Here is a 27,068-nt window from a genome sequence, read left to right on the forward strand (position 1 = left end):
ACCAGCTCTTCATTTTTATTAATGCGTCTTGGGTTTTATTCCGTGATTACTTGTAAATTAACCACACCATATACCTTGTCTTAAAGACTTAAAAAAAACTTTAAAATACTTAAATCCTTACTCAAAATACTTAAAAATACTTAAATACTTAAAAATACTTATACTTAAATACTTACTACTTAAAATACTTAATAAATACTTAAATATTTAATAATTACTTAAATGCTTAAAATACTTTTAAAAATGCTTAAAAATAGTAAATACTTACTTTTAAAAAATCCAAAACAGTTAAGAAAAACTGACATCAGAGTAAAAAAGTATGTTCATTTTGCACCCATAGACAGCCATCTCTTAACAGAGAGAAGGGTATTCTAACATCTCTTGAAGCTAATATGGATCATCATATTTAGTTTTTAGTGTTGTCTTCATTCACATTATTAAGTCATTTTGTATATTGTTCTCCTGGTTATACTTTCTTCATTGTATTTCAGTTCATACAGGTCTTCCTGTGTCTCTCTGAATTTCTCATTGATCATTCCTTATGATGGATTAATTTTCCTTTTGTATACTACATTTGTTCAGACATTCCCATATATACTTATATATAATTATATTTAATACATTATTTACATATGTCACATGTCAATAATATATATTTAAATATAATCCACAACAGAAAGTGCTGCTTTGAAAATTTTGTTATCTGTGTGACCTTCTCTCTCTGGAGTGGGAAGAAACTTATGCCAGGGTGCCCAATCAGAAGGCTCTCGCAGTAGCTCTCATGTGAGCTTCTCAGGACCTGGGCCATGTTGATGGCTGTCAGAGTGGAAGGGAGGGTATTATAAAGACAGAAGGGCCAAACCTGGACAGTAGACCAGTAGGAGGAGAACCAGGTGACTGTCATGTCACAAAAAACCTAGAAAGGAGAGACCCAGGAGAAGAGGGTAATCAGCTGCAGAATAGTGAAGGAGGGGAAGGATTGAAAAAGGCTGTTAGATTTGGCAGTTAAGAAATCATGGATACTATCAGCGAGAGCATTTGCAGTGGATTGCTGAGGACAGAAGCCAGACTGCAGAAGGTTTAGAAGATAAAGGGGGAAGAGGAAGTGGAGGCATCCTTTAATTGGAAATGGCTTTCTCATGGAGGTTAGCCATACAAGGGTGGAGAGGTATAGGATGAAAGCTAGTGGGCATAGGCAAATCAAGTGAGAGTTTTTTGTTCTGTTTTGACTTTGAGTCTGGGGGAGACTGGGCTGGGATATGTGCGCTTGAAAGCAGCAAAGAAGCGGCCAGTAGACAGGGAGAGATTGGAAAATTAGTAGGTTGGTTCAGTTGATAGGCAAACGCCTGAATGATGATGGCTTTCATACAGTTTGCCTTTACCTTCATTGTCCTAATTGAGTCTTGAAAGCAAACTTGTAAGTGTGCAGTGAAGGTATTCTTATCATCCCTGTTTTATAGTGATGATACTGAGGCCCGTTTAATAACTTACCCAATGGCACACAGCTAGGCAGTATTAGAGGAAGGATTGGAACTGACAGCTCCCAAATTCCAAGGCCCCAAACTCTTCTCCAGTGCGCTGGGCTGCCTTGTGAAGATGATGGGGAGAGTTCTCAGTGACTCCCGCCTCGTTGCTGCCAATGTATTGTGTGTACCTTGGGCACACTGAGGCAAAGAAGTGGCAGAGAAGTCTCTGGATAGGCGAGCTATGGTAACATCTCAACTATCGCTATTAGGAATAATAACATTGATATGGTGCTTTTGCCAAGCTCTTTACGTAGATTATCTCCTTTGAATCCCACAGGAGTTCAGTGAGGTAAATACTAATTAAAGTAACCCTATCCTGGGAAGCCTGGATCTTTGTCCCTAGTCTCTGTCTTTTTGAGGAAAACAAAAACCCAGCAGTCTTGCTTGCCTTTTTCAGGTGCCTTTGTGGAAAGTTTGCTCTAATTTACCTAGTTATTGGGGTCACTGGGGCTCCTGATCGTCTCCTTTTCCTTTTAAACATTTACTCTCCATCCTGTTTTCAAATGGAACTCAAGCTAAAGTAACTCCTTGCTCAAGGAGTTTTCTCGGGTGTGATGAGGCTGGCCATTGATATCGCTTCTGCTCTCCCACCAGGGACATCGTGAAGGGCATGAGTGAGCTGCGCGAAGTCCTGCGGATTGTGGAGACTCGAGCCACCCAGAACTTCAAAGTGGTAATGAGGAAATCCTGTGGAGGCCAGAGAGAGAGAGCGTGTGTGTGTGTGTGTGTGTGTGTGTGTGTGTGTGTGTGTGTGTGCGCGTGCACATGCATGCATGGGTATGTGTGCTGCTCACGTGGTCATGGGCGACTGTAGAGCAGTTCTGTCCCTGGAGTGACCTCAGGCTCTTGGGGCTGCTGTGACATCCGGGGGCTTGTTCCTGGCTACTCTGCCTTCTCCTCCTTGGGCCTCATGCAGGCTAGTCCCCTTGGACCTCAGGAGGTCACTCAGAGGCAGAGCTCACAAGTGTCTTTGCAGCCAGGAAACTCTCTGGTTTCTCTCTGGGATGATATGGAGACTTGTCTGGGTGAGAAATTCCTATGTGATATCCTCATAGCCTCAACCCTTAATGAGTTTTGTCTTTTTGGGGAGGCCACATCCCTAGACATACAATTACAGCAGACGGTAGACGACAGCGTTGAATAGAAATGCCTATAGGAGAAGGGAAGGAGTTCTGGGTATGGACTGGAGCAGTCCAGGAGGACTTCATATAGGAGATAGGTGTTGAGTGGAGCCTTGAAGGAGAGTGTGCGATGAATGACACAGGGGGATTGGAGAAGAAAGGATGTCACAAAGATGTGTGTTGGAAGGGACTGATTGTGGGTGAAGTGCTGGACTTGGCCTCTTCTCTCTGGCAGACGGCTGCGAAGCAGCTGGCGGGAATACTCCTGCATTCCCTGAGTGAGGACTGCTACTGGGGGCCCCTGTCACATCCTCTGCCAGAGTTCATGGGCAAAGAACAGAATTCCTTCATCACCCAGCCTCTCAGGAAGCCCGATCTCTACGCTGGAGACAAGTAAGCCCTCGCGTGTCCTGCTCACCCTGTCCCCAGAAAGCTAAACTAGCTCCCGCCAAGCCCGCCTGCAATCCTGCAGGTCATCTGTGCTCAGAGTGCAGTCCCCAGGTCACCCAGTTAGTTTGTAAATGGACTCCTTCCCAACCCCTCTGCCCCTTAAAGTAAGTCAGGTGGGAACTCAGGATGCAAACTCAATTTCAGGTCAGCTTAAGCCAAGAACATCTGCAGGGGTGGAGGATGAGCATATGATGCATTCTAAGGCCAGCCAAGGGATGTGGTGGCTTTCTGCTGCTTGGGATTACCCCCTGTTTTGCTGGAGTATTTGTGACACTCCTCTCCTCGTAGTACAGATAATTGAAAGTTGACTATGTGACTGCATTTTCCAAAGCCCGTAATTTGTCAGTGCCTGTTAGACAGTCTTCCTTCCTCTCCTGTAGGATGTCCCTGCAGTCTTGGGAAGGGACATTTCACCCCTTGTTTGACAATTTGCAGTCTCAGACCTGACAATTTTTCCTCTATGGGAAGGGTCTGGGAGTTGGTCATGGGGGGGTACTGAAAAGAGCTTGATTCTCAGAAAAAGAGCTGCTTCTCAGAAGATAGTGTCCGGTAGCTTATGAATCATGCAAAAGATGCTTCATGTTTCCAGGGACTGATGTGAGAGCGACAGAGGGAGATGGGTCCTGGGCTGACCCCATTTTCAGTGATGAAGCAGATTGGGGCTAAGGAGGTGGCATCTGAGCAGGGACTCGGTTTGTGTCTTTCAGTCTCTACTGCCCAAAAGACAACATCGAGGAGGCTCTGCTGGTTCTTCTCATCAGCGAGTCCATGGTAAGCCAGCCAGGGTTGATGGCCCCTTGCGCACTGCACTGGAGAACGTGGGGTCACGTAGCGTACTTGGGGCAGCAGGACGGGTCTCCTCCAGGCGGAAGCCAAATTCTGACTGGGGATTGGGAGTGGTGGGGAGAACAGTGTCCAGGAGCTAGAAACTTCACAGACTAGCCCCTGCACCTACTGCCCTCCGCCCCCATCTCCTGTCCCGCAGGTCCCATCTGAAGTGTGGGGCCTGGGCAGGAGGTGAAGGGGCCAGCTTTGGGATTCACTGAGTTTTCTTCAGTGGAGAGAAGAGGGAAGGACAGTTAAGGGGGCTGCCTCCGTTCCTTATCTACCTCCCCTCAGTTTGCCACATGCGAATATCAGTCAGATTCACTGAGCCTTGATTCTCTATCCCATCCTGACCTGGGCGCCTTGAGGGGTAAAGAGAGCATAAGATTATCGCCTCCTTGCCCTCCCAGAGCTTACAGTCTCACTGGGGGAGATGTTACATGTACACATGAGAAGGTGGCAGTGTATCAGAAGTGCCAGGTGAGTTGTAGGTGCTGGCTGTACACTCGAGTGGTTCCAGAAGGCTTCGTGGAGCTGAGATTTAAGCTGAACCTGGAAGCAGGGATTGGACTTGGCGAGTCATCAAGAAAATGGAAAGGGCATTCCAGGAGAGGTGGAAAGACACGGATGAGGGAAACACCCATGTGTTTGAGGGGCAGGGAGGACACCTGTCTGGCTGAAGTGGGAGATGAGAGAAATACTGGGAGGGCCTGGAGGGCCTGCCAGCTTTAGGAGTCTGTCGGCAGTGGGGAGCCCATGAAGGTTTTTGAACAGAGAATAAAAATGGTGTTTAAGGATGATTAATTTGGCAGCAGGCTGGATTGGTAGAGCTTGACAAGGAAATACTTCACCCCCGCCCCTTTCTGTCCCCAAACAAATCTTCCAAAGCTCCCACACTGTTTATGGGCTCAGATCCACAGAAGCTGTGAAGAAGTTTGCCCAGATCTGATACTGGGCGGCTTTCCTAGCTCACTGACCACAACTCGCAGACCTTCCAACAAGTAGGTAGGTAGTAGGAGAGAAATGTGGTGTGGAGCTAAAGCAACCCAGACAGAGAAACTACTGTCCATTCAAGGTCCCAGTGCAAGGAGTAAGATGTGAATGTTAACTGAAGTAACCCTTGTCCAGGAAAGTTTGCAGAATTGTAGATGCATGAAGTGGGTGAATGGTTATTTATTGTAAGAACATCTGTGCATGGTTGGCTCAGTGATTTAGAGCCATAGCCCCGGGTTTGAGCTCTCTAAAGGCTAATAAGCTGTTCACTAATCCCTGCCACAGACTGACCTCTGACCCTAGCCATAAAATCATAGCATCTTAGAGTTGGAAGTGCTTTGGTTTACCTCCCACCCCACACAGGAACCCACCCTTAAAATACCCCTGACAAATGGTGAACCAGTTGCAGCATACATGTTTTCAGGGATGAGGAAAGCCTCCCACGTCATGAGTGGGCAGCTCTGCGTATTAGAAACTTCTTCCTGGTATCAAGTCAAAATCTCCTCCCTTGAAGCTTGGCCCAGTTGGTCACTGGCTGTGGCTACAAATTGACTCAAGGATTCTAGTTCTAAAGAGGACCTCTGGTCATGGACGTGGTGCCTCCTCAGCCTTAACTGTGGACTTGATCTCTAGCCATTGACTCAGCCCTAATCCTGCCTGGAGACCGACTGCTGACCCTAGCCTAGGGAGGACTGTGCCACACAGGGGACAGTGCTGGAGGTCAGAGTCCCTGAAGGCAGCTTATTAGTCTTGTCACTTCTGTATTTCAGGACGGCATGCATTCCCTGTAGTAGTGTGGGTTTCTCTGACTGTTCAAGAATGGGGAACTACTATATGTCCATCCAGCTGTCTAGCACCTTAGGCTCAGAGCTTCTTAACCTTGGGTCGGTGGGCCTAGTTTTACAAACGTTTTGATAATTGAACTTCACCATCGTTGGTTTCCTTTGTAGTCCTGTGTGCTTTTATTTTATTAGCGTTAATCTGTGAAGGTGGGGTGCATGGGCTTCACCGGACTGCCAGATGGGTCCATGACACAAAAAAGGGGGCTAACCCCTCTACTCTAGATATAGTGGGCAGGGGCCTTAGAGACCATGTGGTCCAGATGAGGAAGCAGGCCCAGGGAGGCCACTTCTCCAAGGTCAGGCAAGTGGTGTCACAGATAGGATTTGAACTCTGGTCCTGTAACCCTGGATCCAGCGCCCTTTGCTTTGTTCCTTAGCCCCAGAATGGTCACTGTCTGTGGTTATGAATTGACTCAAGAATTCTTGTTGTAGAAAGGGCCTCCAGCCATAGACATTGATTCCTCCCTGCCCCAACCCACACCATAGACTGAGCCCTAATCCTGCCTGTAGACCAACTGCTTAGTATGGTGCCACTGGACCACAAGCTTTCCATTCAGATGGTCATTCTGCCAAAATACCCGTATGTCCATAACATTCAGCTGATTGAGGTCTGAGCTGTTGCTTTTTAACAAAAACCAGGACTTTAGATGAACTGCCATATTTTTGTATTGAGAAAGAAAATTTTCCTTTTGTCCAACTTTTTTTTTTCCCTTTTGCAATAACACAAATAATTGGTCGGTGGCAAAAATTGGGAAGTGTTTGTTAACAGTGGGTGAGGTGGGTAGTGGTGTAGGGTTTTCTTTGAGAATCTGGAAGAATGTAAAGCTCAGGAATTAGTCAAGCACAGGAGGGCTTCTTTGTCCACTCTGGCCATTTTGCAAACAATCACCTTACTTGGGCCCTTACCGAACCTGGAAGCATGCTCTCATAAATCTGCATCAGCGCCTCTTGAAATATTTAGAAAAGTTGAGGCCTGTAGAGAAAACATAAGCCTTAGACTTAAGTCAGGATTGGAATGAACAAGTATTTAACACCATCTCCCCACCCATCCTGCTCCAATCTCATTCCACCTTCCTGTAGCCCCAGGAACCCAAGGCAAGAGCCCGGTGACTGCCTTCCAACCTTTTATAGCTGTCTTATTGTACTTCTTTTTCCACAATCCATCCGCCTTGGTTCTAAGGTCATAGTGAAGGCCAGTGGAAATGTTGAGTCCTGGCAACCCAGACTTGTGGTCCCTTCACAGCTCAGCCACCACGTTTCCATGACCCAAAGTCCCAGACATTCTTACCTGATCTTGATGCTGGCGGAGTTTTCATTGGCTTCTACAGGAACTGTGTCCAGGTGCAGATGCTCAGCTGGGGTGAAGCCTATCAGATATCAGCCGGCTGCCTTGGCGTCTGCTTAACATCTTATGGTATCTGCAGAATTAGGGAAGCCATTAAGATGGAGACCACCTGCAAGGCCTGATCAGCCTCTCTGCTCACCAGGCTGCCAGGCAGAGATTGCTGCAGCAGGGGGTGTTGGAGGTCCCCACCTCGGGCAGCTTTGCTGGCCTACTGTGAGTCACCTGGATTAGAATGCCACGGAGCAGTCAATATCGTGAACAGGGGAGGAATTCCAAGTGTGGCTGATCCTTTGCAGGATCTTTTGTGCTTTGGCTGGGCATAAAATTAAGAGCTAAAAATGACCTTAGAGGTCATCTAGTCCACTCCGGCTCCCCCTCCCCCCCATTCTATAGATGAGGAAACTGAGGCCCAGAGAGATAAAGCCTAAGGTTACCAGGGGAGCAAAGTATGACCCAGCAGCAGAGCTAGAACAGGGGACCAGGGCTGAGAACTCGAATTCTTTGGAGACAGGTTAGCCTTGTCACTTCTGCACTTGAGGGCAGCACGCTCCCCATAGTAGCGTGGATTTCTCTGCCTGTTCATGAGCAGGGGACTACATTATGGCCAATGATCTATCTATGTAGAAAGGTCCTCTGACTTCCAAATCTTGAGTCTTAACACTGAATCGTGATGCTCTAGATCAGAACAAATAGGATTATAAAACCATAGGGAAAGGGACCTTAGAGGTCACTCAGTCTCCCCACTCCATTTTATAGATGAGGAAACAGGCTTAGAGAGGTTAAGTGGTTTGCCCAAGGTCACACAGACACAGAGGATTTGAACCCAAGTCCTTTTGACTCCTCTGTACCACTGTTGGAAAGAGTCCTGGACTGAGGAATCAGGAGACGTGAGTTCTGGTTTCTCTTCTTACACTAATAAGTTGTGTGGCCTTCAGGAAGTCACTATCTGGGGGGGCCTGTTTTCTTATTGTGGAAGGAGCTGGAGTTTGGCATGGAGAGAGGTTGGATCAGGGAATTAGAGGATCTGGGTGTGAAACTTTACAGCTGTATGACACCTGACCTCTCTAGGCCTCTGAAGGGGAGAGGGGTCAAGAGGTAAAATATGGACTAGACCTTGGGATCTTTAAGGTCTTAATATATTAGACCGTGGGCTCAAATTCTGGTCTTACTGTATGACTCTAGATGAGTCACACATATTGGAGTTGTCTCCCCCATTAAAATGTAAGTTCTGCCTTTTACCTCTTTTTGTATCCCCAGCACTTAGCACAATGCCTGGCACGAGGGTGCTTAGTAAGTGTTGACTGATTTATTGTTTGAAGTCACTTAACTTCTGAGCTCAGATTTCTCATGGGTAAAATCTGGATCACTTACCTAATGGCTTACTTCACAAGGTTGTTGTCAGAGAAGTGCTTTGTGCATCCCAAAGGGCTGTAAAATCAAGTTGTTATTGTTATTGTTACAGTGGTAAGGTTGAAATAGGCTCTCAGGCCCTAGGCAAACAGATTGCACTGTGGATAGAGTTTGATTTTGGAGTCAGGAAGACCACAGTTCTAACACTGCCTCAGACGCTGGTTAGCTGGGTCATTCTGGTCAAGTGACTTTGTCTTTGCTAGCCTTAGTTTTCTCATCTCTAAAATGGAGCTAATAATGGCCCCTACCTCCCAGGGTTGTTTGGATCAAATGAGTTACCCTATGTAAAGTACTTTGCAACTTTAAAGTACCATTAAGGCACATTCTGGCTCTAACATTCTGATCCTTTGTTCCATCCTTGAGTTGCCAATAGGAAAATCCCCGAGTTTCTTTTATGTGAACCCTTGCAACCTAGATGTGCATCTGTTTGAATGAGAGAGGTAGAGATAGAGTTTCAGGTGCTTTTTTTTGTTTCTGCTGTGTTCCCAAGGACATAGCATACATACACACACACACATAGTTGCCTTAGCAACTCAAACCAACAGCTAGAATCAACAGCAGTAGTTTGCTGAACTAAACACACATTTTTCTTCAATGACTTTGAACCACCACCTCACCCCCCACCCCCCACAACAAAAAATCCAGCAGCAGCCAGTGAGTCAGTTGGTGCTCGAGCTAATTCACTAGACTTTCTAGAATCAGACTATCAAAGCATAAAATGCTGGTGAGGCCAGGTTGGTCTGGCATTCACTTTGTACCTTATAAGGGAGAAGAAAATGTCAGTGAGCCGTAATCTAGAACGGCACGGGGAGGGTGGGGGGACTAGCAGGGCAGTGGTAATGCTCCCTGGGGGCAGCCACTTGGTCCCCTTAGCTGGACTTCTGCAATGCCCGCTCGGGGGTGCAGTCCCATTCTGTGAGTGCTCCCATTGCTACCAGCCTAGTTCAGGCCTTCCTCCCCTTTCCTGGGACAGCCGCCTCAGCTCTGTTGCCCTCCAGTTGCTCTTCCTGGCACACAGGTGCAATCACATCATCACCACTGCCTGGTCACTTTCAGTGACTTCCAGCTGCCCGCCACACAAGACTGAACGTGTCAGTCCAGTGTTCCAGGTAGTGTTCAGAATGTGCAGTGTGCAGACTGCTGGAGGCAGTCAGAGACCTTAGACACTTACTAGCTGTAACAGCGGGCACTGTTTCCTCACCTTTAAAATGAGAGTCAAATAAGGAAATGTACAGAAAGGGCTTTGACAATCTCAAAGTGCTCTGTAAATGTCGATTATAATCTGGATCTAACCAGCAGTAATGAAAGTACTTCCGACGTGGAGTCAAGAAAACCCGAGTTCAAATCCAATGTCAGGCACTTAGCAGGGTGACCCTGGGCAGGGTTTTGCTCCCCTGTAAAATGAGGATAATAACAGCACCTACCTCTCTGGCTTTTTGCAGACCAAATAACAAAATAATTCTAGGGCCCTTTAGCATAGTGCCTGGCACGTGGTAAATGCTGTATCAATGTTAGTTGCCACTGTTCTCACTCCTTCCCTTGTAAATTCTATACTCATCAATTCCTAAACAAGTCTTCCACTTTTCCTCCTCCGTGACTTTGCCTATGTTGTACCCCTCCACGTGGAATGCCTTCCATTCTCCCCAAAGGCTCAGATACTCCTAGTACTTCTCAGATACTGTCCAACCTTTTCTGAGGCTCAGCTGCTTCCTTCTAGGGTGTTCTTCGCTGGAAGTTAAGTCTCTTTCATCTTAGCTGGTAGCACTTTATGTGCCTCGTGTACTTTTCACATTCTACTTTGTATATTTCTGTCTTATAGCCCCCTACCCAGGTAGGGACTGAGTGTTGTTTAAGGTAGCTCTCCAGTGGCCTAGCACAGTGCATTGCATTGAGTATACACTTCATTTTTAAAAAAATTATTTGTTTTTTGTTTTCATCATTCACTTCTATAAGATTTTGAGTTCTAAATTTTCTCCCCCTCCCCAAGAAGGCATGCAATCTGATATAGGCTATACATGTATAATCATATTAAACCTATTTCCACATTAGTTATGTTGTAAAGAAGAATTAGAACCAAAGGGAAAACTACGAGAAAAAAGAAACAAAAAAAAATAGTATGCTTTGGTCTGCATTCAGACTATAGTTCTTTCTTTGGATGTGGATAACATTTTCTATCATGAGTCTTTTGGAATTGTCTTAGATCCTTGTATTGCTGAGAAGAGGTAAGTCTGTCAAAGTCGGTCAGCACACAATGTTGCTGTTAGTGGAGTATACACTTTCCAAATGATTGCTTGTTGCATGTTCTGTCTTGGTAGTTTTAGGAAATCTATGGGCCAGGTTGCCTTTTGGGCCCTGTTCACTAGGTATTCATTGAACATCCTCTGGTTTGCAGTTCAGTAAAGAATGAACATTTTGTGTTGATTCCATCTGAGGCCCAGCAAAGCAGTTCAGGTCATTTCAGCATTTTGGTTTGTGTTTCTGTTTCTAGTCCCTCCTTGGTAACATAGGATTAGGCATAGGGGGAGGGTCATTGAGAAGGGAGGGAAGGAAGGAAAGAGGAAGGGAAGGGGAGGACTTATTGATGATTTTGCTACATCACTTCCAGTAACTCTTAGAACTACCCTGGTCCTCACTGTTATCCTTTTCTTACTCTATAGCTCACTTTTCCTAATATAAAATCTATTCCATACCTTTTTCGTGGTGCCGAGGGATAAAGTAGAAAGAGCATTTACTATCCCCAGTACAAGGCACTCTGTAATAAATATTAGCTTTATGTATTATCTGGCCGTAATTACTAGCATAAATGGCTACTTTCTGGTGGTCAGGTTAGGCAGTTGCTCTGTGAAAGCCATGAAGATGCCAGGCGGTGTACTACCCCACGCCGGCACAAGTGGTTTCCTGGTGGACCCTACTTGAAGCAAACCTTATATTTAAAAAGCGGTATTTACCAAACAGATAAATTAGTGCATTCAGTGTGTCTAGAGGGGTGGGGGCAGGAACACTTGGGGTAGGAAAGGAGGAAGGGTGGGCTAATGTGCTTTGCCAAAGAATTCTTCACATTATAAAAAGGATTCATTATGGGGACTTTTTCAACATTACAACTTCTTCATACATTTAAATTTTGACTCAGTTGGCAGAACTTGGCTTTTTCTGGAGCCTTTCGAGAACGTACCAGTTGCCTTAAGTAAGGTCACCTCTCTGGAGTATATGTTTGGCTGCTTACTGAGAGTCTAACTTAGTTCCTTCCTGAAAGTTGTTAGCTTTACTACATCCCTCAGACCAGATTCTAAGAGCATCTCTGGTCTTTAGACACCTTGGAGCCCACTGGGAAGGAAGATTTTGTTTCTAGTATCAGTGAGAAGATTTTATCTGACTCTTAACATGTCCAGGAGATTCCTTTGAGGTACATTGTGTCCTCCCAGCCCAGCCTCCTTGGGCGGTACTAGATGGGAAACATTCCTTCTGATTCCTCCTTTGGCCTTTGAGGAAAGGAGAAGGGTTCTGCTCCAAAGGAGGAGATCTGGTCCAAGGGAGACTTCAAGTTCCCTCTTGGAAACTCGAGGCCCTTCTTGCCAGGCAGCAAAATGTGCTAAGACTTATGAAACTGGAGTGAAGTGTGGGGCGAGCCCAATCTGGGGGTTGATGTGGGCTGGGGTGTCTGTCATCCCAGTAGATGGGAGATGTAACGTGTTATTTCTGGGCTATATATAATGGCTGCTCTAGCCAATGGTAATTATGTCTGCTGGGGAGAAGAAGCCAAACATTAGAACGTCCTTCAGGGAGGGGGTTGGCCTCCCAAACTATCTAGGTCCTCATTGACAATTCCAGGAAGCTTCTTTCCTCCTGCTGCTTCTGCTTCAGTTTTGACAGGTGCCTACAGAGAGGCGTAGGTGAAGCACACAATCTCGGCATTGGAAGGGGACCTCAGATGGAAGACCTTCAGTGGCAGGGAGCCTGCTGCCATTTGAGGAATCTCATTCCTCTCCTCTCTTCTCTTAGACTGGGAGCCCCTTGAGGGCAGGGACTGTTTTTGTCTTTATACCCCTTGTGCTTAGCTCAGTGTCTTGGCATAGAGTAGGTGCTTAATTAATGCTTATTGATTTAACTAATTCTAATTATTAGGAGGTGTTTCATGGCATCAAGTCTGAATTGTCCACTTAACAGCTTCCACCCATGGGACTTGGGATTCTTCTCTCCCTGGCCTTGCAGAACACATCGAATCCTTCTTTCACATGATGACCCTTCACCTATTTGAAGACATCTGTCATGGTTCCCTGAGCCTTTTCTTCCCCAAGCTTAGATAATTGCTCAGAAAAATGAGGGGTGGTTGCTCAAGACTTTCTTGCTCACTGGATGTTCAGTGATTGGGTGGCCTGTTGTTGAGGTGATTTATCCATGAGACACCTGCAGAATCCAATTTTCCTATAGATACTGGGTCTCAGTGACCTTCTTGTGAAAGGGCTGGCCTTGATTTTGATTGGGGCATTTCTCTAACCACATCTGTGTCCTGTGCCCCTTTGGGTGGGTACTATGCCAAGTGAGCACCCATAACCCTTCAGTGTGCGTCATTTATCCAGCCCATCCTGATCCAGGAGTGAAGGACACAGAAGAGGAGAATGAGAAGTTCTGTTGTTAGCAGAGGATTGGGAAGAGGCTCTGAATCCCTCTGTTATCTACTACTGGGAGTGCAAACCTGAGGAAACTTGGAAGTCAACCAACCTGGATCCTAGTCTTGGCTCACTGTGTTACCTTGGGCAAACCACTGCAGCCCGGGCCTTCTCTGGGCCCTCGTTTGCCAGTCTCCAAAATGAGGGTAATAACTCTACCAGAATCACAGATTGTAGAAGAGCAAGAGACCTTGGAGATGAGTCTTCAGGGATGTTTTGAGAATCAAATGAGAGTGTCAGTAAAAGTACAGTGAAAAGATCATTAGTCAGTCATCAAGCCCTTATTAAGCACTAGTTACAAGTATATACCAAACAGTGCTGCTGTGAAGGATTCAGGGACAGAAATCCAGACATTTTGTAATGTCAGCTTCCATCCGAACAGAAGAAGCAGCATGCTCATTGACTGTGTATTTGAATATATGCAGAAGAGCTAACAAGGTAACCTCAAAGGGGGAGGTGGCACCAGCAGCCAGGGCTCCAGGAAAGAGCTCATGTACACAATGCTGCTTGAGGTGGATCTTGAAAGAACCTGGGGAATCCCAGAAGGGGGTGTTGAGGAGAGGGCATTCTGGGTGCTATTAATATCAGTGATTATTCCCAGGGTGAGGTGGTCCTGGTAAGGTCCCTTTGTGTTACTTAAGCACCTGACTTTTAGCTAGCCCCTAAGTCACCAAGATGCCTGCAGAGGGACCTTTCCTATGAGTCGAGGAAAGCTTCCTAAATGGGGTAAGATTTCAAGAGTCTAGTTAAATGAAGAAAAAGGTATGGGGTTGATGAGCTGAGGAAAGGAGGTAGGGGCCCACAGCAGTCCAGGCCCAGGGACAGCTCTAGCAATGCTTTATGTTGTCAGATTTAAGGGGGGGACTATGAATCATAAGATTTAGGTCCTGAAAAAGCCTTGGGGGTGGGGTGGGGGAAGGCAAAGAATGGGCCTGTCCAGGGCAGTGCCAAGTACCGTTAACTTGGGACTACAGTTACGAAAGTGGGATCAGTCCTTACCCTCCGAGACTCTACATTCTGATACCCTTTCCAGCAGCAGAGAGATCTCATTTATTAAAGAGATCTTGTGATCTCTTTAATAATAATAATAATAATAATAGTAACTGAATCTTCCTTGCAGAATTGGAGGCCTGTGACTGGAATATGCTATCAGACCCAGTGTGTCAATTGGTTTTTCTGAACTGCGTTTTTTCCCCGTTTTCTGAAATCTCTGAGCCATTTACTGCTACAGACTTGGTCGGCCTCTGAGCTGTAGCTGTGGGTTTCCTCCGTTACCCACTAGCCCCCTCCCCACTGCGTACATCCTCCCCTTCCCCCAGTCCTGTTGACAGCAGCTACTGACAGAGCTGCAGCCTGGCAACCACAGCCCAGCCCAGACACCCTGCCCAAAACCATGGCAACCGTGCCACAGACAAGCTGCTCTTCCTGTGGTAACCACATCACACCTTGTGGCCAGCCTTGCCTTGCCAGCATGCCTGCTGCCACGGGGCCTCCCTCAGCACCCCCTGACCTAACTTCTTAGGAACTGTTTTTCCCTGATGCTGATTTTGTAGTTGCTGGGGGCCCACAGTCTCTGACCTGGAGTGGTCATTTCCTTCTCCCTGGCAGAGTCTCGACATCACCCTGCGCTGGTTGCTGGCAGGTCACAGTTCCAAGGATGACGGAAAGAGTCCGTGCCTTGGAGGGTCAGCTTTTCCAGGCCTACAGGCCACAGTGAGGATAAGCCTGCGTCCATCACCAGCTAACAGTTGTTGGCATTCCCTTCTAGGTGGCCCTCGGGTGAGAGGAGCTTCCTGTCCTTTCTCACATTTGCCCCTGAATGTTATTTTAATGAGTGTCAAGATTGTCACTGGGGTTATTCTTAGGGGAGCTGGCCAGCTGGAGTTAGGGGACCACTGGCATTTGCCTAGCTGGAGCTCAGGAAGACTGCTCATTCTTCCTTAAACACAACCAGGCATTTCTTATCCTGGAGCCTTCCCACAGGCTCCAGAGCTGAAAAGCCCTTACTCTGTTCCCCCGAATCCTTTCTGCCTCTCTCCTTCAAAATGCTGCTCAAAACTCCCTTCCACCAGAAAACTGTCGTGGGTCACCTGGCCATGGCCTTTGGCTTAGGCTGATATCACCATTTAAGGCTTAGAAAGCACTTTGCTCACAGCAGCCATGAAGAAAGAAGTGAATGTTGCAAGTATAAAGGGGGGCAGCATGTCTGACTAGAGAGACACTGGTGAAAAATCTCAGGGTCTACTTCCTAACCCTTCTGCCTTGATTTGCCCAGAGTCACAAAAGGGTTAGAATTTGAACTCAAATCTCTTGGTTTCAACTGTATTTCCTAGCCCTATGCCCCTCCCTAGTGCTGTGAACAAGTTCATCTTGTTTATATGACCCTCTCGTCTTTCCCTTGGGGCCCTTTCATCTTTATTGCTAGCCCTTGTGGGTTTCTTTCCTCCCCAGGGAAGAAGAGTAAAAGTGCCCTTAGGCCAGGGACTAGTCAGTGCCTGGAGAAACCCTGTGGCATAATGTGGATAACACCAAGGGTTGGTATCAGGAAGATCTAAGTTCACATTCTGCCTCAACTTATCAACTAAGTGATCCCAGGCAGGTCACTTGGGGCCTCTTGTTTCCTTGTCTGTCAGATGGGGGCTCATAATAGCACTGGTTTCACAGGGTTATGAGGGTCAAATGAGATGGCATGTGTAAAATGTTTTGTAAAACTTAAAAGTGCGTCATGAAGGTGAGCTACTGTTATCCTTATGTCCCTCCCACCCATAGTGAAGGCTGCTGGAAGGTGGGGACTGTGTCTCTGCCACCCACCCAAAGATTTCTCAGAAGGCAGGGGACTGTGTTTCCCCCTTCCCTTCTCATGGTTCTCAGGGTCCGTGTTCAGGCTTGGGACCCATTTGATGCTGACTGGCTGGAGAGGGCTCCAACACCGGTGTGCCTTTTGTAGGCAGTGACTCAGAGGCCCAGGGCGGGAGGTGGAGGGGAGTGGTTGGGAGCTGGGAACGTTGGTGCAGTGCAGGGGCCCAGAGGGAGCTCTGAGATCACTTTTGAGCTCAGTGGAACCATGCTGCAGAGCTGTTCATCGTCATTCCCCACCCCCACCCCTTGGTCGATGTGTGGGTGGATTTTGTTGGTAACAAGGAGAATATGGCTGGCACTTCTCCACCCCCTTAACCATTTGGAGGCCAGGGTGAGCTCCCCATTTCTTCCTGGGCCTTCGGTACTAATTTGCCCCGAGATTGGTCTGGATGCCAGAAGGTCACATGGCTCATCCCTGGGTAAACTGGGCTGACCTCTCTAGACAGAAGAGGCAGCTGCCTATGTGGTATGATTTCAAGGGGTTTAGATAGGCCCCTTGCCCCCGAGATATCTCCTTCAGTCAAGTTCTACCATTAGAGATTCGTTCTTTTGGGATCCTAAGGATTTTCAGTCTCCCAAATGCCCCTCCATATTCCAGTGCAGAAAGAGACCCCCGGGAGTTAAGACCCCTTTGTCAGGAACACTGGAGCAGGAATTAGTTTACCTCTAGCAGAGGGTGAGAGGAGGAAGGGAGGAAAAGGGGTAGTTGCCATCTGTGTACACGAGGGGATTTAGGACCAATGTCCATAATTTAGCCCTGGCCTCCTGACCCCTTCACACCACCCCTTCCTCTGTCTTTCTCCCTGATGTTTAGAGCAGATGATCTCTGAGGGCCCTTCTGGCTCCATGCCTGTGATGTTAAGTTGAATTAAATAGAGAAAGAATGGCTGACCCTGAGGTTCCTTTTTATTAGAGGAAGAAAATAGCATGAGCCCACACTTTATACCCCTGCAAGGTTAGATTGTGCCAATATTATTCTTCCCATTTTACAGGTAAGGAAACAGCCTTAAAGAGGTTAAGTGACATATTTATGGTTGTATGGCTAATGATAGTCAAAATCAGGATTCAGGCCCAGATGTTCTGTGTCCACATCTGTTTTTGCTCTCTGTCTCACACAGTAACAAGTGATAGCAGGATGGCGTGTAAGACTTCAGGTTTGGAGAGGTCTGCCGCAGTATGCTGCCCTAATAGATACTGCCTGGCCAGGCTGGCTTGGGAAGCCAGCTCCCCTCAGCCTCCCCTCCTTCAGAGTCTGGCCAACTGACCCATTCCGTTTAGGGTTTAGTCTGTTGCCTCTGGCAGGGGAATCAGGTCTTAAAAGGGATGGCAGAAAGCAGATCAATGAATCGAAAAGTATTTACTAAGCCCCTACTGAACTATGGGATAGAGATACAAAGAATGAAACAGCCCCTACTTGGAAGGAGTTTCTCTTCTGTCTAGGTTGACAACATGTACAGATATAAGTAGATGCAGAATAAATACATAGAAAAGAAATGCAGGGTAGGCCATTGCACTGGCAATTACAAGAGATCGGAAAAGGTTTCATGTAGAAGGTGAAGCTTGAGACATGTCTGAAAGCAAGAGAGCCCTGTTGAACCTAGAGCCAGCAAGGGAGGAAATTCAGGGTGAGGTTGCTTTATGTCATGCCTCAGGTTGGAATTCGAGTGCTCCCCCTCCCACCCTTACACCTTTTCCCAGGTAGCCATCTGGTAAATCTGCAGACTTGCAGTAGGGAAACCAAAGAGTTGTGAGCATGAGGGCAGAGAGCTAAGAGAGAAAGGAGTCTGTGGTTGAGCTCAGAAGACAAGAATCCCTTGATGGAGCTGAGGAGGGTTCCATAATGTGGGCAGAGCAGAAGGAAGAGGTTCTTGAGTGGATACAGGGAGTAGAAGCAAGGGGGTCTGGTCCTAGGGAGGGAGCAGAAGGGAGAATTCCACTGGGGAGGGCGGTTGGTCATGGAACTGAGCAGAGTTCCATGGTGGGGTGAGAAATAGAATGATGGCAGCTGGCATCTGTAGAACAGCGAGGTGGGGCAGAGGATGGAGGGCTGGCCTTAGAATCAGGAAGAGTTGAGTCAAGTCTTGCCTCAGACACCTGGGCGAGTCACTTAATCTCTCTTTCCTATAGTTTCCTCGGCAGTAGAATGGGGATGATAACCCCCGCCTCCTGGAGTTGTGAGAATCAAGTGAGATGGTGTTTTTTGGAATCTTCAAGTACTTAAAATATCAGCTAGCATTCATAGAGCATTATAAAATAATAGCTAATAATAGTAGGTCACATTTCCATAGCACTTTAAGGTCTCCAAAGCACTTTACCTGTTATCTTACTTGGTCTTCCCAGCAGCCCTGGAAGGCAGGAGCTATCGTTATTCCCCATTTTACAGATGAGGAAGCTGAGGCAAAGAGGTTAAGTGACTTAACCCAGTGTTACACAGCTACTAAGTGTTTGAGGCTGGATTTGAACTCGGATCTTTCTAACTGTAATTCTAGCCCTCTATATCTACTGTGTCACCTAGAGAGAAGGGAAGATTTTTATGGGAAAGGAAAGTAGCAGTACATATAGGACAAGGGCTCTCTGAATTAGTTTCTTATCCCTTTTTATCACCTCAGTTTTCCTTCTGTGAGTAGGAAGCAGAACTGACCCTTCCCTACCTGAAATTGTTTGTTTTTTTAAAATTAAGACTGTTGATGTTTACAATAGTCTGCGGTGATTTAGGGACATGAATGCAAAGCAGAATTCTGAGTCTGAGCTAGAGAAGATGATGTAGCTGGAATGCCTGGTGCACTGTCTCAGAAATGGTGGGTGAGTGATCCAGCTTGGCCTGTGGGGGTGAGATGGGGTTGTACTGGAGTTTTTCATCTCATTGTTGTCGTGGCCAAGGCCTGGGCTTTGCTGAGGCGTGGTAATGGCCAGGGTGCCAGGAAGATGCCAGAAGACAGACTTCTCTGGATACTCAGTGACCTGTTTGTCTCTAAGGCCTTAGGTATTTTCATCCCCAAATTATCTTTCACCTGCAGGCAACCCGGGAAGTGGTTCTGAGCCGTTCACCAGAACAGAAAGAAGACCGAACCATCAGTCTCCGGGATGCCTCCACAGTCTACGACCTTCTGAGTATCACGTTGGGCAGAAGAGGGCAGTATGTCATGCTCTCTGAGGTACAGGAGCTTACCGTTCCCTCGTTTCAGCAAGGCTAGTTGTTGCCTTTGGGCCCAGGCTCCCTGTGACATTTAGGGGATTAGAGTCCAGGGAGACAGACAAAGCAGAAAAGAACCTGGACCCTGGGATAAGCCAGAAGAGTGAAATTTCGGCGTCCTTGAACTCTTCTGTGTCCGTCCTGTGGAGACTCTTGACTAGGATGGGAGGTTGGGGGCTTCCTTTCCCAGATTCTGAGAGGCCAAGGAAGTTAGCTTCTGTATTTATCTTGGTGGAGCTTCAAGCTGGGCATCTAGAGTGAGACCCAAGCCACATGCCCAGGGTCAGGAGCCGTGTATGGGTAGCTCCCAGGAGGGCAAGTCAAGACCAGTCAACGAGCATTTATGAAGTGCCTACCATGTGCCACGCCCTCTCAAGCTCTGGCCAAGACTCATGTTCATGAAATTAAATGGGCCCACTGTCCATGCAACCTCTAGCCGAGGGGTGGGCTGCCCTGAACTGTCCCCATGCCCTTATTTAATCTTCCTGGTGACCATTAGCACACCCCTGGGGTAGGAGATGTGAAGGATGTGTGAGTGACTGCCCTCCCACCTCCACTTCAGCCCTGCTGTGTTCATGGTAGCACTCCACCAGGGGGCTCCCTCACCTGGACGTTGGTCCAGTCCTGAGCCAGCATGCTTGCTTCTGCCTCAGAATGGCGTGGAGATGGGTTTTCCTGAGGCTTCCCTGGAACCATCCCTCCAGCCCTTTGGGGACATATTGAAGCCTCACCCAGTGAGGTTGGAGGCTGGGAATCAGCCCCACACCCATTCCAGTGTCGAAGGGCTGCCCACTTTTGCCTTAAAGTTACTCTTCTTATCTCCCCCAGAATTGTTCATGGCGTTGTTTTAGCTCAGTTTCTTTCTGAAGATGAACAAAAGAGAAAGCGTGATGATGATGATGACAGTGATGGTGGCTAATATAAATCCCATATTTATAATACTTTTAACTTTTCAGGAGCATTTTTTATGTACCTTATTTTGTCCAATCCCCATCATGACCTTGTGAGATAGGGAAAGCTAGTGGGGTGGTTTTACAGAAGAGGAAACTAAGCCTCGAGGAGAGGACTTAGCCAAGGTCACTCAGTCATGTCAATGGCCAAGCAGTCACAAGAGCCTGCCAGTGTCCACTCGTCAAACCACTGGGTGGGCTCTCCAGGAAGGAGCCAAATCAGCCCCCAGTTTGTGCTGAAGTTCTTAGAGTCATAGATTTAGAGGTAAAGAGGTCTAACTCCTCATTTTACAGAGGAGGAAAAGAGTCTAGAGAGACCCCACACCTAATAAATATCTGGGGCAAAATTCAAACTCGGATCTTCCTGACTCCAAGTCCAGTACCATCTGCTGAGCCTACCTCGCTCCCCCCAAGAAGCCACAGGGGATCAGGGCAGTATATCCAGGAGCACTGCAGCCCCTGACTCTGGTGCCCTTTGCTTTCCCAGTGCCTGGAACGAGCCATCAAGTTTGCCTGTGAAGAATTCCACCTCTGGTATCAGCTCGCCCTCTCCATGGTGGCTTGTGGGAAGGTAAGGCCCTGGCTGTTTTTCCATCCCATGCACATCTGTATCATCTCCCACTGGCTGCATGCTATTGCCTAGGAAAAGATTCCTTTTTCTTTCCCTCCTTTTTCCCTTGGGGTCGAGTAATTTGCCTGAAAATGGATGGACATGTGGGATACTGGAATTCATTTCCTGCCTCTTGGTAACCTCAGAGAAAAATGAAATTTCTTTTTTATTGTCAGAAGATGTATGTGTGTGTGAGATAAGTTCATTTATGCATCTTTGGGGTGTGGGAGAGAATTGCTATGTGCTCCTCAACAGTACTGATATGTCTGCATGAGTGTTCTTATATGTTTATGTGTGCACATGTAACATGGATGAATTTCCCCATGGGCCCCTGTGTGTCTGTGTCTGTGTCTGCATTCGTGACTTGTCTTACAAAAGGCAGCCCATCCTGGCTGTTTGCTCCTTGCTGGCTGGTTCAGGGCTTTGTCTCGGGCAATTTGAGTGAGCTCTGGAAATGAGAAACAGTTGTTGATGTTTCCTGGGCCTGTGACCCGTGCATTAGGGGAGCCTAGGAGGAAGGTTGAGGCAGCTGTCATAAAATTTGTTAGCAGGACTAGGGTATGATGAGATGGATTCTTCATCCAAAGTCCAGTGAAAAGATGTGAGGACTTAAAGGGGCTCAGACTGGGGGTGGGGAGAGGTTGGCATGCAGTGATTCTCTACCACTTTCCCCTGCCAGTGTACCACTTCAGCCCCCTTGCCCTACCTTGTCTTCATTCCTTACCAGGTCAGAACGAGACTTACATAAATGTCTATTTTAGGCACCGACATGAGTCCTGAGCAGAGAACCTTCCTTGGGCTGTGGTGTTAGGAGGAGGGCGTTAGGTATGGGGGAGGGATGGAGGAAGTAATGTGGCATGAGGTTGCAAATTGATCTAAGAGCTGTAAATACCCTGAGCCTTTTATGGGGCTGAGGGAATTCCCTCCTCTCTGCCCCTCCCTACCCATCTGTGCAGTATCCCTTCCTGGGATTCTCTGAGGAGGCCTCGCCTAGAATCTGCAATGCGTAATCCTGCTGATGGGGGCTAGGACAGCCATTGCCAAGCCTTCTGCAAGCCCACCATGGCTGGGTTTGGGGGGGATGGGAATGATGAGGGAGGTGACTACTCCCCCAGTGACTGGTGGGGAAAGAACCTGGGAGCAAGGAATACAGTATGGGGAATAGGGGTGGAGGGGGTGGCCTGGTATCTGAAGAATCCTTCTCCAGGCAGGTAAGTGTTAACCCATACCAGGTGCTTCCCATTACTCCCACCCCCACTAGGCAAAAAGTCTCTGTTCTCAGAACCTGGAATAAATATTCAGTATTTATTAACAGCTCTCTATGGCAGCACTCAGTGAAGGCTCCAGAGAGATAAAGCCCTCCCTCCCCCTCTCACCCTTCTCTCTCCCACCCCCTGCCCAGGGATCACGAGGCTCATGCACACACACCAAGTGAATGTGATTCAGGACATAGAATCCTAGATTGAGGGCTGGAAGGCACTTGGAAGGTCATCTGGACCTTTTATAGACTAGAAACGGGGGTCAGAGAGGTAAGTGACCTGGCCAGGGTCATCTGGGAAGGCAGCAAGAAAGCATGTCCTCTGGCCCCCAGCAGCAGGAGAGAAGCGAGTGCCAGCTCTAGGATTCGGGAGGCGAAGTCTGTGGCCATCCCCAGAGGGCCACCCGAGGGACACTTCCGCCAGTGTTGGTGCAGGCCTGTGGGGTGTGCAGTAGTTTACAACAGCACTCTCGAGGTGGGTAGTGCAGGGATGGTCACCCCCATTTTACAGGTGAGAAAACTGAGGCACAAAGCTACCACCCCAGCCAGTATGTGTTAGAGCTCTTAACCCCAGAGTCAAGACTTGGCCTCAGTAGACTTTAAGTCTGCCCTTTCTACATTGTCTTGCTGCTGCTTCTAAAGGAATTCAGTTCAGTTCGCCGGTGTTAATGAAGTGCTGACTCTGTGCACTGCAGAGACAAAATGAGATGTCCCTTCCCTCACAGAGCTTGTGCTCCAGCAGAGCCCATGACCGACACACACACACACACACACACACACACACACACACACACACACACACACACACACACACACACACACACGCAGCTCTGATTTCATTGAGAACATCAGCCCCCAAGTGGTCCAGATATCCCAGGCTGTGAGAGGTTTAAGGAGAAACAGAAGAGGAGCCTGGGCCTTGAAGGATGGAGAGGGAGAGGGTGGGGAGGACTTTCCAGGGAGGAGGAGGAACTGAGGTGAGGACAAGCAGGGCTCGTTTGGGGGACACTGCAGAGACCTGTCAGGCAGGTCTCCACTGCCTCCTGGACTGAGGAGGAGGAGGAGGAGAAGATGAGGAGAGACAGCCTGGCCTGGCCCCGCCCTACCCAGTTGGTGGTTTGGGGCTTTGACAGGTTGCCCAGGGCTGCTGTGCTCAGTATTGCTTCATGTCAGCCCTTTTCTCTTCTGTGTTATCTCATGGGGTTTGGCCTCTGGCCTTGCTCCCTTCTGGGGGGGAAGATCTGGGTTTGGGTCCTTACTTTGATGGGGAGGGGAGCCTAGGCACAGCCTTGGTGGATGAGAAATAGAACATTAGGGTGGTGCCATGGGGAGAATATTGGACTGGGAGTCAGGGGATCTGAGTTCTGGATCTGCCACTAAGTAGCTGTGTAACCTTGGGAAATTCACCTCAGCCCTCTGGGCCTCAGCTTCATTATTTGTAAGGTGGAGATAATAACATCTTCTCCACTTGCCTCCTAGGGCATTGTAAGGACTGAATAAGTCCTGAATTTGTAGTCAGAGAACTGCATTCTGACCTTGCTCTCTTGGGCAAGTCGTTGTCATTGGGCCTCAGTTTCCTGGTCTGTCAGATAAAGGTTTTAGACCAGACAACCTCCACATTCGCTTTTATTGCTAAAATTCTGTAGTTCATCAATAACATATAGCTATAAAGTGGATGGGTTTTTTTTAATTCCAAGTTCAGGGAATGGCGTTGGATTTGAATATCTAGGCAGCTGAGTCTGTAGAAGAGATGGAGGATCCTTTTGATAAGCTCACACCCCTGTGCATGGTACCACAAGTTACAGTGAGACTGCTGCTCTGAAGGGCTGGGCCCTTTGGGTGGCTCTGGGGAACAGGAACAGGAGGAGTTTTTGCCAGAGAGATGAACTGAAGGATTCAAAGATTTACTGTTACAGCCAGCCTTGGTCAGTTCTTGAGGGCCAAGAGGATGCATTTGGGCTGACCGATGTCTTGTGATTTGGGGGGATCCTTCCAAGGGGCATCGGATACATCACAAGGTCTGTCTGGGAGTAGATCCTTGTCTGTTAACTAAACCAGTCTGTGCTCCTCCCAACAGCACCATCTGAATAGGGTGACCTTGACTGGGCTGGAAGGGGTGGGGGGGGCACTTAAGACTGCATCTCTATCAGGAGCCTAAAGTTGGAGTTGAGGTTCCATGGCTGTGACCGCCCCCGGTAGGCCTTCCAGAAGGTTAGATTGGGAGATATAAATATATCTGGCACATCATCCTGCAGTAATAACGTATGAGTTCGATGATTTAGGTTGCTCCTTCTGTTGGTTTTCTCAGCAAAAGCATAGACTCAGTTGCTAGGTAACCACCATTTTTTTTTGAAGCCCCTCTCTTCTTTTGCCTGCCCCCACCCCTACTCTAGCTCCTGATTGTTGAGTCCTCAGATGACTCCTTAAATAGTATCCCTTCATGGGGATTGGGGAGGTCAAAGTTAGAGGATTCAGCATTCCAAGGATCCTGTTCCAAAGGTCAGCAGCCCCAGAGTGGGAGAAGGAAACGCCTGAGGCTGACTAAGGCATGGGGGAGGGGGGGAGATCTTGGATGTCACAGACCCTTGCCCTCTTCTCCTCCCCTTCTTCCCAAGTCCCCACCCAGCCTAGCACTATGCTGCGAAGGCAGTTGCTGCTAAAACATCCTGACTGGGCCAGGCTGAGCTTGTGTCATGGCTACAAAGTCCAGAGAAGGAAGGAAGAAGAGCAGCTTTAGGGAAGCAGCCGTGGTTCAATTTCTTTCTGGCCTCCAATGCACTCCTCTTCTCTGATGACTGCGGCTCATACCGATCTTGCCATGCTCAGGACTGGAGTAGTACTCAGAGGTTGGACATATACAGTAAAGCATATGATCATAGACTGCTTCTGATATTCCTTCATTGGGTTTCTTCAGCTAGACTGTAATTCCTTGAGAGCAGGGCAGGAAGGGAATTCCCTTGTGTGAGACCACATGTTCACCGCGACTGCTCCCTCCTTACCTCTTCTTTTCCTAACCTCTCATTTTCTTGATTTTAGTATGTCTAAGCAAAAGTAGCATCTTGGATTCCTGATCTAGACCTGCCTCTGAGTTCCTAGGGAGGAGAGAATTTCCCTTCTTTCTTTCCCTTTTCTTGTATCTTCCATAGTGCCTAGCATGGGACTGAGTACTTAGCGGACAGCTCTGTACATGCTTATTGCATTGACTTGAAAAGCCTGTAGTAGGCCCGAGATGGGGCAAAGCCTATTTGGCCTCATAGTTTAGGTTGGAAAGCGGAAGGGCTGACGTGGAGGGCCTGCCACCACACCGTGAGGAGGATTGTTGCTCAGGTTATCTTTGGAGAGGAGAGAACAGTGAGCTTGGAAGAACCAAGGGAAGGAAGCCTCTGGAGGCTGTGGTCCTGAGCTCTGGGGCTCCCTTTCTCCCTGATTCTGAGCCTGATGATGTTTGCAGTCCTGTATTCTGGGGGCAGAGTGCCCATGGATGGCTCTGTGTTGTGGTACCTAAGTGGGTGCCTCCTAAGTATGTGTACACACATGGGCACCTGCATACATGTTTGTGTGTTCACATACGTATGTATAGCCCTTTTAGATGAGTGAGACGAGTCCTTGGGTGCAGAGGTGGCTCCTGTAAGCTGTTGCTACTACTCAAGGCCCTATGAGTGACACTGTTTCTACCTTCCCTCTTCATTTGGCAGTCGGCACACGCCGTGTCAGTGCTAAAGGAATGCTCGAAGCTTCGTCCTGGTGATCCCACCGTGCCCCTCTTGGCTGCAAAGGTTTGCATCGGGTCCCTGCACTGGGTAAGTCAATGAGCTCATGTCACCTAATGGTAAGATGCCAGCTACAAGGATGGGTCCTCAGAGGTGCATTGTGACTCTGGATGGGGAGTACGTATCTATGTTGGAGTGTCTGAAGGGACCCCGAATGCTTGTGGGCACATTGTCTTCCCTGAGGGAGACAGTGTCGCAAGCACAGGGAAGGACTTCTTTTCAATCCTGGTAACCTAGAGTGATCCTTTGCAAGTTGCCTCTTGTTTTCTCATGTGAATAATGGGGAGTGAGGAGGGGGAACAGGAAGCCCTTTGAGCTCTTGATATTCTGCAGTTGTGTTTGATAATAGTGTGTTCGATAAACCTAAAGGTAGGTTGGGATCCTGTTGGAGTGCCCAGACCCCTCATCCCTTATCAATCACGTTGGCTGCTCTGTGTGTGGCAGGGCATGGCCAAAAGGTGTGATCATCCAATTTGTAGATGACATAAAGGTGGGAGGGGTAGTTAAAACACTGGATGATAGTAAGGATCCGAAAAGATCTTACCAGGCTAGAGGATTGGGCTGACTCTGATAAGATGAAGTCCAGTAGAGATAAATGTAAAATCTTACCCTTGGGTACAAAAAGTTAGCATCCCAAGCCTAGGGCAGGCATGGTGAGACAGCATTTAAAGCTGTGGGGGTCTTGGTAGACTTGGAGGTCAGTCCAAGTTAGTAGCATGTTGGCCAGACAGAGGAGCTAATGCTTCCCTTGGCCTTGGTCTTAGGCTGTAGTTTGCAGAAATGATGTCATAATCCAGCTTGATCTGTTCTTTGGGGGCCGTTTCTAGTAGATTGTATTTGGTTCTTGTTGCCGTACTTTATTTTATTTATTTTATTTTATTTTTAGGCATTTGGGGTTAAGTGACTTGCCCAGGGTCACACAGCTAGTAAGTGTCAAATGTTTGGTCTGAGGCCAGATTTGAACTCAGGCACTCCTGACTTCAGGGCCAGTGCCCTATCCGCTGCACCACCTAGCTGCCCCTGGTTGCCGAACTTTAAGAAGGACATGGATAAGCTGAAGAGGGTCTGGTGGAGGGTAACCAAGATGGCGTGGGGTCTTGGGGTCTGTGTCATGAGGATCAGGGGAAGCCCCTTGGCAAGAGAAGAAAAGGCTCAAAGCAGTCATGATGGCTCTGGGATGCTCGAAGGGCCATGCTGTGTGAGGGATGGGCCTTCTCTTTGGTCCCAGAGGGCACAGCCAGAAAGAACA

At 47.9% G+C, this 27,068-nt stretch overlaps 1 protein-coding gene across 1 annotated transcript in view; it reads left to right on the forward strand.

Annotated features, from left to right (window-relative positions):
- Positions 1-27,068, forward strand: part of TTC7A (tetratricopeptide repeat domain 7A) — a 196,807-nt gene that overhangs the window by 62,493 nt on the left and 107,246 nt on the right. The window contains 6 exon segments of the mRNA XM_021001283.2: positions 2,121-2,199; positions 2,883-3,040; positions 3,805-3,868; positions 19,056-19,193; positions 20,669-20,752; positions 25,745-25,849. Of these exon segments, the coding sequence (XP_020856942.1) occupies positions 2,121-2,199; positions 2,883-3,040; positions 3,805-3,868; positions 19,056-19,193; positions 20,669-20,752; positions 25,745-25,849 (628 nt within the window).

The sequence above is a fragment of the Phascolarctos cinereus genome, unplaced genomic scaffold (genome assembly GCF_003287225.1).
Source record: "Phascolarctos cinereus isolate Bilbo 61053 unplaced genomic scaffold, phaCin_HiC Scaffold_2;HRSCAF=192, whole genome shotgun sequence".
Taxonomy (NCBI): domain Eukaryota; kingdom Metazoa; phylum Chordata; class Mammalia; order Diprotodontia; family Phascolarctidae; genus Phascolarctos; species Phascolarctos cinereus.